The 15,134-nt window shown below is 41.7% G+C and overlaps 1 protein-coding gene across 2 annotated transcripts in view; it reads right to left on the reverse strand.

The window, feature by feature from the left end:
* The window catches only part of LOC118402907 (SH3 and multiple ankyrin repeat domains protein 2-like), a 251,879-nt gene that overhangs the window by 127,167 nt on the left and 109,578 nt on the right, over window positions 1-15,134 (reverse strand). For both annotated transcript variants that reach the window (XM_052478931.1, XM_052478928.1), the window contains exons 6-8: window positions 10,578-10,729; window positions 10,066-10,233; window positions 1,797-1,913 (exon numbers count right to left, since the gene is read on the reverse strand). In XM_052478931.1, the coding sequence (XP_052334891.1) occupies window positions 1,797-1,913; window positions 10,066-10,233; window positions 10,578-10,729 (437 nt within the window). The remainder of the gene's footprint in view (window positions 1-1,796; window positions 1,914-10,065; window positions 10,234-10,577; window positions 10,730-15,134) is intronic.

Below are 15,134 nucleotides of genomic sequence, written 5' to 3' on the forward strand. Positions count from 1 at the left end.
CATTCAACAAACTAACAATCCCACATATTGGCATTTTATAGCCACCATTTGCATTGAAGCTCATTTGGAAATAGAAATGGATGACGTGTAAACCCCCCCCCTCTCATTCTGCCTGTATTCTTTCGCTCTCACTGTCTCTCTCACTCTGCCTCCACCCTCCCCCCATCTCTAATTGTAGCCCTGTCACAGGATAATACGACTTGAAGGTTTAAATACCAGGAGAACACTGTATGTGTGTACAGACACTAAACTACAGAACATTAGGAGACGTGGGGATTCCGCCTCAACAGTTTGCAGAAAAATCCCCAAATGTGAAAGGGATGAAGAGAAAGAGAGAGAGGAAGAGGAGGCGAGACACAAGACATAATAGAAGGACATGTTCAAAAACATTCATTAGTTCCTTCCTGCTGTTGGACTACTAAATGCAAAATACATTTTACCCGTACACGTACTTACTGTATTTATCCAGTGCAGTTGGGACAGCGGTCGGATGTGAGTGAATGTATTAATGTCCTCTATGTTGTTAGTGGACGCAACATGATGGACTGACTGGTTTAAATGCGTGTGATGTGAGAATGTATGTGTGTGTGTGATCCTTTCAACGGAAGGTGATGCCAAAGAATAATGTCCATCCTGGATGGACAATAAAGTTGTATTCTATTCTATTCTATTCTATTCTATTCTATTCTATTCTAGGCCATAGCACTAATTGAGTCAGATGATTCTGAATAAGGATATAGTGGGAGAGTAGAGAAACAAGTGGGTTGAGATGTGAAAAGCTTTTCAAGCAAGAGAGGTGTCACGCCCCGACCTTAGAGAGCCTTTTGATGTCTCTATTTGGTTTGGTCAGGGTGTGATTTGGGTGGGCATTCTATGTTCTTTATTTCTATGTTTTGTTTTTCTATGTTTTGGCCGGGTATGGTTCTCAATCAGGGACAGCTGTCTATCGTTGTCTCTTTTTGGGAATAATACTTAGGCAGCCTTTTCCCACCTGTGTTTTGTGGGTAGTTGTTTACTGTTTTGTGTCTGCACCCGACAGAACTGTTTTGGTTCGGTTCATGTTGTTGTTTTGGTTCAGTGTTCAGTTTTAATAAAGAATCATGAACACGTACCACGCTGCACCTTGGTCCTCTTTTTCAGACGAGCGTTACAATAGGGGTCAGGACTCAAATGCATTGAAGAAATGCTATGACGTAAGATTTGATGTCAAATAGAATACATTTAGCTCATGAACATGTACAAATCTGGGGTCTAATTGAGTCTAGACTAGGAGGAGAGCTGTGTGATGGGAATGAGAAACAGATTTAACCCCTTGTCACTCATTCTCCACCCTTACTCATGATCCTCTCCTCCAATTTCTCTTAATTGTGGAAAAGCATGATGTTAACCGAAATTTAATTCTGGATTTACTTACATCTCATATGAACGGAACGAGAAGCAGAGGTGTGTGTGTATGTGTGTAAGGTCAGTAACGAGTGGTGGCGGGTTCAGTTAATTCACTCAGACACTTACAGACTTGAACACAAGTAGGACAGGTTAACAGAGAGACATCAGGGAGACCTCCAGGCCTACACAATCAAACCAGGTAGAAGAATTGTCAGTTACACTTGTATGAACACACACACACACACACACACACACACACACACACACACACACACACACACACACACACACACACACACACACACACACACACACACACACACACACACACACACACACACACACACACAACACACACACACACACACACACACACACACACACACACACACACACACACACACACACACCTGGTTGTAGAGAGCACAGATGTGCAGCGCTGTGTTCCCTGAGGCGTTCTGTGCGCTCATGTCCGCCCCGTAGAACAGCAGATGCTCCAGATGCTGGACAAAGCCATTCCGACAAGCCTGTACACATGCACACAAACACACAGAAAACGATAAATGTTTATTATAATTTATATAGTTATTTATTCAGTGCCTAGTGAAAGTCTACACACCGCATTCACACTTGTCACATTCTAAACTTAAAAAGGGATTACATAAAAATAAAAAAATCCTACAGATCTACACAACCTGCTGCACTTTTTCAAAGTGAAAGAGATTGTGTATGTCTTCACACCCCAGAGTTAATACTTGGTGGAAGCACCTTTGTCAGCAATTACAACTGTAAATCATTTTGTTTATATATATATATAACTCTACAAACTCTCTGCACAATTCTTAGGGGAACATATATCAATTGTTACTCGAGCTCATTCAATTTGGTTCTCCACTCAACATTTTTGTTAAACAGAAAACCCAGACATATGGCAGCAGATCCACAAGGTCTGCCATGAGAGGTGACTGTATAGTTCCCCTAAGGAAAAGCACCTTTAGTAAATCTGCATTCTCTGTGAGAGCTTCCCATGTCTGGAATACACTGCCATCAGACACACATAACTGCACCACATATCACACTTTCACAAAATGCTTGAAGACATGGCTAAAGGTCAATCAGATTTGTGAACATGGTCCCTAGCTGTGTGTTGCCGCTTTCCATGTTGTCTGTAGCTTGTGAGGTATGGAAACACTTTGTTGCTTTTATGAATTTTGTCTTGCTGCTTTTTGTTCTATGTTGCTCTGTCTGTATGCTATGTCTTGCTTGTCCTATGTTGCTATGTTGCTATGTCTATGGTGCTATTGTCTATATTGTAATTGTTTTTAATAACCTGCCCAGGGACTGCGGTTGAAAATTAGCCGGCTGGCTAAAACCGGCACTTTTACTGAAACGTTGATTAATGTGCACTGTCCCTGTAAAAATAAAATAAAATAAACTAAACTAAACTAAGAGCCAGTTTCATCATAGCGCTTGATGGTTTTTGCGACTGCACTTGAAGAAATGTTCTGCATTGACTGACCTTCATGTCTTAAAGTAAAGATGGATTGTCGTTTCTCTTTGCTTATTTGAGCTGTTCTTGACATAATATGGACTGGGTCTTTTACCAAATAGGGCTATTTTCTGTATAACCCCTACATATTCACAACACAACTGTTTGGCTCAAACACATTAAGAAGGAAAGAAATTCCTTTTAAGAAGGCACACCTGTTAATTGAAATGCATTCCAGGTGTCTACCTCATGAAGCTGGTTGAGATAATGCCAAAGAGTGTGCAAAGCTGTCAATCATACATTTTGATTTGTTTAACACTTTTTTTTTGGTTATGTAATTCTTTACATAATTTTTTGGTTACTACATAATGTGTGTCATTAATAGTTTCTATGACTTCACTAATAATCTACAATGTTGAAAATAGTAAAAAATAAAGTTCAATCCTTGAATGAGTAGGTTTTCTAAAACTTTTGACAGGTAGTGTACATGCACACTTGAAGTCGGAAGTTTACATACCCTTAAGTTGTAGTCATTATAACTCGTTTGTCAAACACTCCATGTCACGTTCTGACCTTAGCTCTGTTATTATATCTTTGTTTTAGTATGGTCAGGGTGTGAGTTGGGTGGGTTGTCTATGTTCGTTTTTCTATCATTTGGGATTTCTGTGTTCGGCCTAGTATGGTTTTCAATCAGAGGCAGCTGTCAATCGTTGTCCCTGATTGAGGATCATACTTAGGTAGCCTGGTTTCACTTTTGAGTTGTGTGTCTTTGTCTTTCGTGTCAGTGTTCGTACCACACGGAACTGTTTTGTTCATTTCACGTTTCACGATTCTTTCACTTTCAGAACAACAGCTAAGGACCTTGTGAAGATGCTGGAGGATACAGGTACAAAAGTATCGATATCCACAGTAAAATTAGTCCTATATCGACATAACCTGAAAGACCGCTCAGCAAGGAAGAAGCTACTGCTTCAAAACCGCCATAAAAAAGCCAGGCTACGGTTTGCAACTGCACATGGGGGACAAAGATCGTCCTTTTTAGAGAAATGTCCTCTGGTCTGATGAAACAAAAATACAACTATTTGGCCATAATGACCATCGTTATGTTTGGAGGAAAAAGGGGAGGCTTGCAAGCCGAAGAACACCATCCCAACCGTGAAGTACGGGGGTGGCAGCATACATTTGTGTGGGTGCTTTGCTGCAGGAGGGACTGTTGCACTTCACAAAATAGATGGCATCACGAGGGAGGAATATTATGTGGATATGTTGAAGCAACATCTCAAGACATCAGTCAGGAAGTTAAAGCTTGGTCGCAGTTAGTGGAAGACCCAAATTGTGGAAAAATGGCATAAGGACAACAAAGTTAAGGTATTGGAGTGGCCGTCACAAAGTCCTGACCTCAATCCTACAGAAAATGTGTGGGCAGAACTGGAAAAGTGTGTGTGAGCAAGGAGGCCTACAAACCTGACTCAATCACACCAGCTCTTTCAGGTGGAATGGGCCAAAATTCACCCAACTTATTGTGCGAAGCTTGTGGAAGGCTATCCAAAACGTCTGATCCAAGTTAAACAATTTAAAAGCAATGCTACCAAATACTAATTGAGTGTATGTAAACTCCTGACCCACTGGGAATGTGATGAAAGAAATAAAAGCTGAAATAAATCATTCTCGCTACTATTATTCTAACATTTCACATTCTTAAAATAAAGTGGTGATCCTAACTGACCTAAGAATGGGGAATTTTTACTCTGATTAAATGTCAGGAATTGTGAAAAACAGAGTTTAAATGTGTTTGGCTAAGGTGTAAACTTGTAAACTTCTGACTTCAACTGTAGGGGGAGTTAGTAAAGTGACATAGATAATGCATAGATAATAACAGAGTATCAGAAGCATAGAAGAGGGGGAGGGGGGCAATGCAAATAGTCTGGGTAGCCATTTCATTAGATATTTAGGAGTGTTATGGCTTGGGGTTATAAGCTGTTTGGAAGCCTCTTGGACCTAGACTTGGCGCTCTTGTACCGCTTGCTGAGAACGGTCTATGACTAGGGTGGCTGGAGTTTTGACCATTTTTAGGGCCTTTCTCTGACACCGCCTGGTATCGAAGTCCTGACTGGCAGGAAGCTTGGTCCCGGTGATGTACTGGGCCGTACACACTACCCTCTGTAGTGCCTTGCGGTTGGAGGCCGAGCAGTTTCCATAACAGGCAGTTGTCCTTGCACCACACGGTCAGGTATCTGACCTCCTCCCTATAGGCTGTCTCATCGTTGTCGGTGATCAGGCCTACCACTGTTGTGTCATCGGCAAATGTAATAATGGTGTTGGAGTCGTGCCTGGCCGTGCAGTTATGAGTGAACAGGGAGTACAGGAGGGGACTGAGCACGCACCCCTGAGGGTCCCCCGTGTTGAGGATCAGTGTGGCGGATGTGTTGTTACCTACCCTTACCACCTGGGTGCGGCCCGTCAGGAAGTCCAGGGTCCAGTTGCAGAGGGAGGTGTTTAGTCCCAGGGTCCGTAGCTTAGTGATGAGCTTTGAGGGCACTATGAGCTGTAGTCAATGTATAATATTCTCACATAGGTATTCCTTTTGTCCAGGTGTGAAAGGGCAGTGTGAAGTGCAATAAGGATTGCATTATCTGTGGATCTGTTGGGGCAGTATGCAAATTGGAGTGGGTCTAGGGTTTCTGGGATAATAGTGCTGATGTGAGCCATGACCAGCCTTTCAAAGCAGTGCTACGGGTCAGTAGTCATTTAGGCAGGTTACCTTAGTCTTCTTGGGCACAGGGACTATGGTGGTCTGCTTGAAAGATGTTGGTATTACAGACTTAGACAGGGAGAGGTTGAAAATGTCAGTGAAGATGCTTGCCAGTTGGTCAGCACATTTATAGGGAAAGACATTCAACAATTACAGCACTTACACAAATGACTGATGATTGGCTAAGAGAAATTGATAATACAAATATTGTGTGTGCTGTTTTGTTAGACTTCAGTGCGGCTTATGACATTATCGATCTGCTGGAAAAATGTATGTGTTATGGCTTTACACCCCCTGCTGTATTGTGGGTAAATAGTTACCTGTCTAACAGAACACAGAGGGTGTTCTTTAATGGAATCCTCTCCGACATAATCCAGGTAGAATCACTAAAGCCGGCGTGTCTATGTATGCGGATGACTCAACAATATACATGTCAGCTACCACAGCGGCTGATGTGAGATAATCGTTACATGACTCATTTAATGTGGTTATTGAGCAAGTTGAGGTGACTAAACTGCTTGGAGTTACCCGAGATTGTTGTTTAGTCACTGCTCCCGAGTTGCGCAACAGTCTAAGGCCCTGCATCTCAGTGCAAGAGGTGTCACTATAGTACCTGGTTCGAATCCAGGCTGTATCACATCCAGCTGTGATTGGGGGTCCCATAGGGCGGCGCACAATTGGCCCAGCGTCATCCGGATTTGGCTGGAGTAAGCCGTCATTGTAAATAAGATTTTGTTCTTAACTGACTTGCCTAGTTAAATAAAAAATAAATACAAAATGTAAACTGTCATTGTCAAAACATATTGATTCCTGGAGTAGCTTAGTAGCTTAGTCTGTCCATAATAAAGCACTGCTCTGTCTTCTTAACAAAGCAATCAACAAGGCAGGTCCTACAGGCTCTAGTTTTGTCACACCTGGACTACTGTTCAGTAGTGTGATCAGGTCCCACAAAGAGGGACTTTAAAATGGAAAATTATAATTGGCCCAGAACAGGGCAGCACGGCTGGCACTTAAAAGTACATGGGGAGCTAACATGAATTATATGCATGTCAATCTCTCATGGCTCAAAATGGAAGAGAGATTGACTTGTTTTCGTAAGAAGTGTTGACAAGCTGAATGTACCGAGCTGTCTGTTTAAACTACTAGCACACAGCTTGGACACCCATGCATAACCCACAAAACATGCCACCAAAGGTCTCTTCACAATCCCCAAGTCCGGCACAAACTATGGGATGCACACAGTACTACATAGAGCCATGACTACATGGAACTTTATTCAATATCAGGTAACACATGAAAGCAGTAGAATCAGATTTGATAAACAGATAAAAAATACCCCTAGTGGAACAGCGGTGACTGTGAAGGCACACACACAAAAGTATAGACACACGCTTCACAACATTGCATTCTCTCCACATTACTGGCCTGTATGACAAAGTGGATAAAAAGGAAGCCTGTGTTTAAAAAAAAAACTATTTAAAATCCTCCATTATGTTTGCAATAAGGCCCTCAAGTAATACTGCAGACAACATGGCAAGAAAATTAACTTTTTGGCGTAAAAAAAAACTTTCAATCCAATACAACACATCACAGAGTGAAACCATCTGTATTCTCAAGTAATGTGGTGGGGCATTATCATGGTTTGAGTGAGTATGCTTGTCACCGGCAGGGACAGGGGAGTTTGTCAGGATCAAAAGAAATATGAAAGTTGTCGTAAAACCTGCCTCAGTCTTCTGAATGCCTCACCCTGGGATAGAGTTTTACAATTCAGAGCGACAATTACAGAAGTTTTAAAACCAATGACACACCAGATTGCTTTAAAAGAGGAGTTCAGTGTTCCTAATGGGTTAAGTCTCAGTCCTTACTTAAATCTGTTTGAAAATCCAAGACAAGGTTTTAATATCCCTGTCCATCAATGATTCCCAACCAAATGTATTGAGCTTGAGCAATTTTGACAAAAACAATGGATATATGTTGCCCTAAGAGTTGTCTTGAGTTGGTAGAATCCTACGCAATCAAGACATGTTCGTTTAAATTTTTGTTTTATTAATTTAGAAAATGTTCTATATTTTTTCTTTCACTTTGAAAATGTGGAGCAGGTTGTGTAGATCTGTATAATAATACAATCGAATCCCTTTTAGATAAACATATACAGTATATATACAGTGCATTCAGAAAGTATTCAGACCCCTTGACCTTTTCCAGATGTTGATACTTTACAGCCTTATTCTAAAATGTATTAAATCGTTTTTTCCCTCATCAATCTACAAACAATACCCCATAATGACAAAGCAAAAACTGGTTTATAGATTTTTTTGCACATTTATTAAACATAAGAAAAGAAAATATAAAACATTTACATAAGCATTCAGGCCCTTTACTCAGTGCTTTGTTGAAGCACCTTTGGCAGCAATTGCAGCCTCAAGTCTTCTTGGGTATGACGCTACAAGCTTGACACACCTCTATTTGGGGAGTTTCTCTCATTCTTCTCTGCAGATCATTTCAAGCACTGTCAGGTTGGATTGGGATCATCGCATTTCAGGTCTCTCCAGAGATGTTCGATCAAGTTCAAGTCCAGTCTCTGGCTGGGCTACTCAAGGACATTCAGAGACTTGTCCCAAATCCACTCCTGCATTTTCTTGGCTGTGTGCTTAGGGTTGTTGTCCTGTTGGAAGGTGGACCTTCACCCCAGTATGCATTCCTGAGCACTCTGGAGCGGGTTTTCAACAAGGATCTCTGTACTTTGTTCCGTTCATCTTTCCCTCGATCCTAACTAGTCTCCCAGTCCCTGCCAATAATAAACATCCCCACAGCTTGATGCTGCCACCACCATGCTTCTCCGTAGGGATGGTGCCAGGTTTCCCCCAGACGTGATGCTTGGCATTCAGGCCAAAGAGTTCAATTTTGGTTTCATCAGACCAGAGAATCTTGTTTCTCATGGTCTGAGAGTCCTTTAGGTACCTTTTGGAAAACTCCAAGCAGGCTGTCATGTGCCTTTTACCGAGGAGTGGCTTCCGTCTAGCCACTCTACAATAAAGGTCTGAATTGTGGAGTGCTGCAGAGATGGTTGTACTTCTGAAAGGTTCTCTCATCTCCACAGATGAACTCAGGAGCTCTGTCAGAATGACCATTGGGTTCTTGGTTACCTCCCTGACCAAGGCTCTTCTCCCCCAATTGCTCAGTTTGGACGGGCGACCAGCTCTTGGAAGAGTCTTGGTGGTTCCAAACTTCTTCTATTTAAGAATGATAGACAGGTGTGTTGCCTTTCCAAATCATGTCCAATCAAATTCATTTACACAGGTGGACTCCAATCAAGTTATAGAAATGTCTCAAGGATTATCAATGGGAACAGGATGCACCAGAGCTCAATTTTGAGCCTCATAGCAAAGGGTCTGAATACATACTAATGTAATTAGAGCAGTAAAAATACATGTTTTGTCATACCTTTGTATACGGTCTGATATACCACAGCTTTCAGCCAATCAGCATTCTTGGCTCGAACCACCCGTTTTATAATTATGATCAGATACCACGGTTATGATAAAAAAAACACTATTTACTGGTCTAATGACGTTGGTAACCAGTTTATAATTGCAATAAGGCACATTGGGGGTTTGTGGTATATGACCAATAAACACGACTAAGGACTGTAATCCAGGCGCTTCGCGTTGTGTCGTCCCTAAGAACAGCCCTTAGCATGGTATATTGGCCATATACCACACCCCCTCGTGCCTTATTGCTTAAACATACAACATATAATACACATGGTGTCACAAGCTATAGAATAGTCTCTGCTTTTGCTTTGCCCTAGAGTCAGGCTGCAGTTACATGCCACGTCCACTAGGTGTCCGTGTTCTGCAGAGTAGGCAGCACTGGGGCCCTGGAGTTTAGGATATTATGTCCTTAGTTTGAACCCAGTCATCAGATGGAAGAATCAGTTCTAGGGGGATGTAGTGAACAGATGTAGAAAGAAACCAGTGCCAAATAAGGAAAGATGTGTCAAAGTATAATTTGAAAACCTACACAAATCCAAAGTAATTTAGAGTAACAGGTTGACAGAGAGTGAGCGAAAGAGAGTCAGTGGGGGAGCGAGGGAGGAGAGCGCAAAGGAAGCGGAGGCATTTCCGTAGCACATGGGCAAGGCTCGTTTTCGGAGGATGTAAATGCGTTTTGATGATAGTTAACTGATAGGCTAACCTAGAGGAGAGTTGTGTTTGATACGTTGACAGTGCCATGTTCTAGAGAAGAGAAAGCACAGTACGTCAGGAAGAGGGACGTTACTGCTGGCTAGAGCTGATAGCAATCAGAGTAGCACAGGAAGGGAGAGGGTCTAGGAGAGCTATCAACCATCTGTACACGCACACAAGCACGCGCACACAAACATGTGTTTGTGTGCCTGTGTGCGTGTGTGTATGCCTGTGTGTGTGTGTGTGTGTACCTGGTGGACTTCGTGCCAGCCGTTTTCGTCCTGGCAGCAGACGGTGGCGTGTTCATGTAGCAGCAACTCACAGCACAACGGGTCTCCTCCCACCATAGCTGTGTGGTAGAGCGCCGTCAGACCCCGGCTGTCCTTATAGTCTGGAGACAAACCAAGCTCCAACAGGGTCTGTAACACACACGCATACACACAGACGCAGGCATGCAGGCAGGCACACACATATTGACATTAGATCTTGATCAAAATACACCTTATGGAACAGCGGGGACTGTGAAGAGACACACACACAGGCACAGACAAATGCATACACAATCACAATCACATATGCGCTATACACACACGCAAACATGGATTTTGTGTTGTAGATATGTGGTAGTAGAGTAGGGGCCTAACCCTAACACAAATACAATACGTATCAATACAATGTATGGGTAACCATAAGAGTGGCAGGGTTAATGTTGTGTGTGTTCATGTGAGTATGCATGTGTGAGTGGCTGTGTGTGTGTCCGTACCGTCAGAGTAACCTGGTTCTTGGACCTAGCAGCTTTGTGTAGGGCCGTCATGCCGTCTTTGGCCCTGAAGTCCAGGTGGGCCCCTCCATTCTTCAGAATCTTTATGATCTCCACCACGTTATCCAGGTGGGCCGCAAATGTCAGGGGGGTCTCTGTAGAATGACATAGACAGGATACAGTGTAGATCATGGGTCTTAAAATTATTCTGCCTCTGGGGCCACACCCAATTGTCATACTTGACTATTGTAAAGTGACTATTCTACTGGATGTCATAAGGTGAATGCACCAATTTGTAAGTCGCTCTGGATAAGAGCGTCTGCTAAATGACTTAAATGTAATGTAATGTGAGTATAAAGTAAAGAATACTTAAAAGAAAAAAAGACAAAAAAGAAAAAAAGTGAGTCACCCAGTAAAATCCTACTTGAGTAAAAGTCTAAAAGTATTTGATTTTAAATATACCTCTTTATTTAACCTCTTTAGGGTTTAGGCTAGGGGGCAGTATTTTGATGTTTGGATGAAAAGCGTGCCCAAAATAAACTGCCTATTTCTCAGGTCCAGAAGCTAGGATATGCATATAATTGGCAGATTAGGATAGAAAACACTCTAAAGTTTCCAAAACTGTCAAAAATATTGTCTGTGAGTATAACAGAACTGATATGGCAGGCGAAAACCTGAGGAAAATCCATCCATGAAGTGCTATTTTTCTGAAACTACTCTTTTCCATTGCAAGCCTATCCTTCATTTAAAGGGATATCAACCAGATTCCTTTCCCTATGGCTTCCACAAGGTGTGAACAGTCTTTAGACATAGTTTCAGGCTTTTATTCTGAAAAATTAGCGAGAATGATCACATCGTGTCAGTGGATAGCCAGATGTCCATAGATTTGTGCATGCGCGGGCGCTGGGAGCGAGACCATGTCTTTCTCTCTTCTATTGAAAAGGCTACCGTCCGGTTGAAATATTATTTATTATTTATTGTAAAAACAACCTGAGAATTGATTACTAAAAATGTTTGACATGTTTCTATTATATATATATATATATATATTATTTGGAATTTTCGTCTGCCCGTCGTTACCGCACGAGCCTATGGATTACTGAACAAAACGCGCCAACCAAATGGAGGTTTTTGGATATAAAGAGAATCTTTATTGTGTAACTGGGAGTCTCGTGAGTGCAAACATATGAAGATCATCTAAGGTAAGTGATTAATTGTATTGCTTTTCTGACCAATCTACTTTGCTGCTAGCTGTTTGTAATGTTTTGTCTGCTGAGAGCTGTCCTCACATAATCGCATGGTTTGCTTTCACCGTAAAGCCTTTTTGAAATCTGACATGCTGGCTGGATTAACAACAAGTTAAGCTGTGTTTTGATGTATTGCACTTGTGATTTCATGAAAATTAAATATTTTTTGAAGTTGGCGCTCTGCAATTCACCGGATGTAGACGAAAATGATTTTTATTCAAGTACTTTACACCACTGCGTAGAGGAAACACAACACAGACACAACAGACAACAGAAAAGAACAGCCAAAAGAACAGAACAGGGCAAGATAGAACAGACAAGAGAACAGGCAACAGAACAGAACAGACAACAGAACATAACATAGACATGGAGAGAATAATGTGCATCAATTAAACTCAGATCAGCAGTGATGGTGATAACTGTCACGGTTGTTGAAAGGAAAGGACCAAGGTGCAGCGTGGTGAGTGTACATTTTCTTTTATTTAATCAAAATGACGGCGAACAAAACAATAAACACTACAAAAACAAACTGTGAAGCTCAAAGGCTATGTGCCCTAAACAAAGTCAACTTCCCACAAAGACAGGAGGGGAAAGGGGCTACCTAAGTATGGTTCCCAATCAGAGACAACGATAGACACCCGGCCCGAAAGATAGAAACACCAAATCATAGAAAACGAAATATAGAATGCCCATCCCAAATTACAACCTGACCAAACCAAATAGAGACATTAAAAGGCTCTCTTACGGTCAGGGCGTGACAATAACACCATTCATTTGTGCTTACACAGTCATACGTCCTCCGGAATCGAAGTGGTCCTCCCTTACCTCTATTGTTCATCTTCACTTTTCTCTACCTCTGTCAGTGTCATTCATCATCCAATCACTTGCAGCTACACGAAATCCCATCAATTCATCCACACTCGACCACTCATCCATCTAGACTGATGTCCGTCCACGGGTCAATAAGTGGATTTATGATGGCCATGACACATTGGTTAGAGGTCCAATAGTAGCCATATTTCTCCCGTCTCAATACCATTTCCGGGTAGCAATTAAGAACCTTACGAACCACGTTTCCATCCAACCATTCCACGAGGCTGAATTTCTTGACGCATGAAAAAAGTCACGACTGGGTCTGATGGAAACTGCCGGTACAATTTGTTAATGCAGACAGATCCTTTTTTCATTCGACATGGTGGGTTCTTTTTGTTCCGGTAAAGTGAATAATGCGAGAAATGGCTTTGGAAAAGCCTTTATGCTCAAATGTTGATGTAATAACCATCATTTCGAAGTAAACATGGGAGTCACGCGATGACATGCTGTGTGGTCCTCCCACTACGACTCGGGAAAAGCATGCAGTTTATTAAACGACAGATGAAATAAGTTAGGATGAACTTCACAGGATGGTGAAAGTGCACGGTGACTAACTTGATGCTCTTTGATGTTCCAAAAAACGCTGAGGGTCTTATTCTGGTGATCAATGCTCGACTGCCTTTCGACAAATTGAAAAAAAAAGAAATAATATCTCTTTTATTTATGATAATCTCATAATTTAGGTAGCTTCCCCACACTGTATCTGTGAGCTGTTGACTAAAGCGTATGTGTCAAGACCAGAGTGGGAACATTTGCTATAATAACGTTTTTGTGACAAAACCATCAGTGGAGTTGAAAATATGATGGAAACCCATTTAACTTGGATTTTTCATTTGGTACGTGGGAATTTATCGGCAAAAGTGATTTCTATGTGCATTACTAGGCGCAAAGTCAGTTTGGTGGAAACGCATCACATTTGTGTGAAAATCTGTCGCAAATTGGATAGAAACGTGATTGTTTTCAATTAAAATGGCCAGGAAGAAACACAAATAGCTTCTTAGCAAAGAGGAATTTCTCAAGCAAGAATTTTGGAAAGGTTTGGTTTGGAAATCTCTCTCTTATTGGTATATCAACAAATTTGATGTCACCAGGCAGGCCAAAACTCCCTCCCACCAAAACAGGCTGAAATGTCAGGCATTTTTTTTCAAATAGCTCTTCAAATGTCGTGTTTTTGACTGCACTTGTCCTTTAACATACTCTATCTACTGTGTTACTAAAAGACCTGAACAACATAGAAAAACAAACAATCATATAGCAGGCTCAGACCATGTCCTACTGTACAGCGGTATACGGTTGTCATGAATGATACTGCAACACTGAAAGTGTCATCGTGGCAAAGTGCGTTCATTTAAAGGGGCAATCTGCAAATTCAAAACAACAACGCGGGAAACCCCACCACTTGTTTTGGTAAACAGCTGAGGAATGGCTGGAGAAATGGAACCACTTTCAAATGAATGAACAGGGCTACGGATGCAAGGACTGACCAAGGACTGACCATCCATGATCCATGAGATCAAAATGATAGCTTTAACCACGTCCTAAAAGTAAACAGTGTACGTTTACGATCACATTCTTTAGAAGCAACGGAGTAAAAAAAAAAACATATATTGTGGGTTCTGATGGGGCACGACAGTAAACTCACGAGGCATATATCATTCATTCAAAAGTCCAAAACCTGGATGTAGCAATTCCACATTACACCTTTAAGACAGGCATACGAAGATACCAATTACTCTGTGAGATTTGGAAATGCACTCCATCAATTCAAATTAATATGGAATAATTGCATGAGAGACAGAGGGAGGTGGTGTCTGGGCGACACAGTGGGTGGAAATCTTTGGGGTCAATTGGTGTCGACCTACATCTGAGCCCAATGTAATTGTGATGTAATTAGCTTGGGATTTAGAACAGAACGTGCCGTGTGTGTGTGCCTGGCTATGCTTATGTCCATGTCTGTGTGTGTACTTCTACAGCCAAAATCAATAGCGAGCCAGAGCTCTGTAATTGAGCGCTAATTCTACAAGCTGCCCTTATCCCTCAATCTCACAGCAACAAAGCTTAATCTACCAATACCACTTATATCCCATTAATACCCCTTCAATTTCCCTGCTACAAGCCCTAACACCGGTTTCCTTTACGTACTTCTTTATAAGCCTTAACTAAAAGGCAGCATTTGCTCTGCATTTATCCAGCTTGTCCAGTACTTTATTCACACAATGCTGTGTCCCCAGCTCTTAAAACGCTGTTAATACCTCTAACTAACTAACTCATTAAAATCTTTTGACCCCTTTACTGCCCTAATACCTCCAATAGCTGCACTTGATCGCTTTAAAACCTGAATAAACCCCCTCTTAGTCCCCAAATTACCCTCCTTTCTTAGTGAATTGATGGGCAGAGCATTGGAGTACATTCTGGCAGTACATAATGCCAGTACAAATTC

The sequence above is a fragment of the Oncorhynchus keta genome, chromosome 2 (genome assembly GCF_023373465.1).
Source record: "Oncorhynchus keta strain PuntledgeMale-10-30-2019 chromosome 2, Oket_V2, whole genome shotgun sequence".
In the NCBI taxonomy this organism is placed as follows: Eukaryota; Metazoa; Chordata; class Actinopteri; order Salmoniformes; family Salmonidae; genus Oncorhynchus; species Oncorhynchus keta.